This window comes from Charadrius vociferus, unplaced genomic scaffold (genome assembly GCF_000708025.1).
Source record: "Charadrius vociferus isolate BGI_N301 unplaced genomic scaffold, ASM70802v2 scaffold323, whole genome shotgun sequence".
Lineage (NCBI taxonomy): Eukaryota > Metazoa > Chordata > Aves > Charadriiformes > Charadriidae > Charadrius > Charadrius vociferus.
Window position 1 is genome coordinate 953,010 of NW_009647692.1, and position 2,879 is coordinate 955,888.

General features: G+C 51.9%; 1 protein-coding gene across 1 annotated transcript in view; it reads left to right on the top strand.

The window, feature by feature from the left end:
- The first annotated feature begins 2,019 nt into the window (after nucleotides 1-2,019).
- MNT (MAX network transcriptional repressor) overlaps nucleotides 2,020-2,879 on the top strand; it is a 28,903-nt gene continuing 28,043 nt past the window's right edge. Inside the window, 2 exon segments of the mRNA XM_009881475.1 lie at nucleotides 2,020-2,125; nucleotides 2,724-2,848. Coding sequence (XP_009879777.1) covers nucleotides 2,020-2,125; nucleotides 2,724-2,848 — 231 coding nt within the window.

The window sequence follows — 2,879 nt, forward strand, 5'->3', positions numbered from 1 at the left end:
CTTAAGGAAATGTTGATAATTACCCTGAAATATTTTGAGAAAATACAGAGAAATACTGCTTTCAGACCTGAGCTTCTATTTAAACAACCTCCCGTTTTGGAGTCTGTCAGATCTTGAGCTGTCTTACCCTCCTGCTTGGCGCTCCAAAGAGTTGAATTAAAATTTTGGATTTGAGTCTTGGGCGACCATGGGGAAAGTACTCTTTGGATGTGAAATCTTTCCAGATCACCAGATTTCACATGGCTCCTTCCCATGTGCGGCAGGTCAGAGCCTGGAGATGCAGCCCTGGTGCTGGAGCTCCATCCAGGTGTTGCTTTCTGCTCGTGTAGGCGCTGGACAGTATTTAGCCCGTCAGCTGGGTGCTTCATCCCGTTCCTGGTCTCATAAGGCGTGTGTATTCAGCTCTCGATGGAGCTGAGAATTGAACTAGGGCTGCTAAGGTTTGTAAGGTTTGAAGTCCCCCTCTTTCCCCCCTCCCCTGGAGCTCACCCTGGGCATCTCTTCAGCACTTCGGCTGTCTCCACCTGTGCGTCTCGGGTGCTCTGTGCAGGCCTGGTGTGGCTCTGGATGGAGCTCTTCAGGCAACCAGCAAGCAGAGTTGGGCCAAAGGGCTTTAATGAAGGTTGGAGGAGATACGACGTATGCTGTAGAAATCCTGGGCTGAAGGGAACTGCGGGAAACCACGTCGTCTGTGAATCATGGCCAGTGATGCTGTGCGGTCACATGTACCAAAGGTCATTCAGAATCAGGAATAAAAGTTCTGTTCCCTGTTTTGCTCTCTCTTGCTTTTGCAATACATCCCTCAAAATCTGGGTGAGACAGTGCCCAAGCAGCGGCACTGCCCCTCAGGTGGTGTGTGAGGACCAGGGGGACACTTTTCCCCTTGTTCCACTTGTACAGCTGCTTCTTGAAGATAACTGGGGGTTTGAGCATAAACTGGTAATTCCAGGTTGCAGTACACATGATTTTCTATCAAATTTCCTAAATACACACTCCGACTTGAGCGTTTAGGTCAAGCCCAAGCTTCTCCTGTGCTCAGGCTCTTTCAGGATGTTTCTTAGAGCTTCCTCTGAATTACCCGATATTGGCCACTGAGTAAGACAGGATACCACACTGTACGTGTCCTTTCTCTGATCCTGTGCTTGATGAAACAAGGGTTTATTTTCCAAATATTTGTATATTATATATGTATGTATAATTACTGTGAAGAAGTTATAGCTCCAAGCATGCTGTTGATGCACCATTTTTCGCTGCCGCTCCTTGGAGGCTGTCAGGAGTGGGATCCGCTGAGCTTCACGGGCAGCAGGTTTGGAGGTCCTCAGTCAAGGCTGTGAGATGTCTAGGTGGCAGGGCCGCTGGCGCCACAGGACTTGTGTAAATAAATTTCATTTGTGCTTTGTTCACACAATTAAAGCCAGAGACCTGGATCACATTTAATGAGGTTTATTTTGCTAGTCGGGCCACACAGATTTCATTTACTTTGTCTAGTGTTTCAAAAACATATAGGAACATATGCACACCAAAGCTAAATTTACGAACTTGATTAAATCCACAGCAGTAAAGAAGTGCCCTGACAGGTTTGTATTAGTGTAAAGTCCATTAAGCTAAAATTTACACCTGATAGTATAAAATATAAGGTATTTTAACCTAAGGACCCTGCCCTGCCCGACCAGCTGCAGTCCTGCGGCTGCTGTTTATCTCTTGGCCGTTGGGTGTCCTGGGCAGGGCTGGGAGCAGGGGACGCCGGGTGCGCGAGCTTTCCCTGTCTTCCACACACAGGCTCCAGTTTAGGAAGCGAACCCGAAATGCACGGTTTTCTCCTGGGATGCTGTTAGTCTCTGGGCTTGTGTGCACCTCCCTGGAAGCGAATGTCGGTACTGTCCTGGGGCTGTCTTGGGGCCGGGGTGGGCTCCTCGGTGAAATGCTCAATAGCTCTTTGCCCATTTAAAAACAGAAAAGGAAGAATTTAAAATGTTCTGTTGTGGATTGATTCCTTCTGCGGTACAGCAGTGCGCAGCGATGTGTGTAGACACGGACACGAGCAGGGAGGGCTTTGGGAAGGCGGTGTACAAGCAGTCGTCGCTGGGGGTGCTGAGCCCATCCCTGCGGGCTTGCGCAAGGGCAGGCGGGGGCTGATCCTGCACCTACACCGTGTCCCTCCAAGGAGCGGGCACAGGCTCTCGGCCAGGTCCTGCCGCAGCTCTGGAAGGTCCGTTAATCTTGTTCAGCTCAGTAATGTTTGCCATTGGCAGAAAGGCCTTGCCATTTGTGGGTTTGGACCTCAGGAGTGGGAAGTGACTGGATCAAGGTGTTTCTCTCCACCTGGGGCTGCGATGGGGAAGGAGGTTGGTCGGACGTGTCTTGCTTGTCATCTGCTGCCGTGATCGTGGCGTCCCTGGAGACGTCGGGCTTGCCGCAAACGGTGGAGATGACTTGGTCTGGAGTGCCAAACACAGGGGCAACACATGGTTCATATTTTAACAGTCTGTGCTGGAGTGAAAGGGCAAAGAGTGGAAGGTGCAGGGTGACTGGGACACGGGACGGATCTCCAGGGCCACGGGTCCTGCCATGGGCTCAGGATGTTCATATGCCAGGCCGCATTACCCCCGTGGCCTCCATTTCCCTCTCAGAAAGGCTGGCAGCTATCACCAGCCTGGTTAGAGGCCCGTGGATGGGGAAGTTCAGGGAAGTGCCATTAATCACTGTCGGTGTTTCTCTTTCAGAGGAGAATGAGAAGCACGAGAAGCTCCGCCTGGAGAGGGAGCAGGAGCAGAAGAAGGCTGGCAAGACCAGCGTGCCGCGGGCGAACAGTGCCATTCTCCCGGAGGAGCCCCGGAGCGAACTGCTGGTGCCCATCTCCCCCCCGGCCCCGGCCCCCC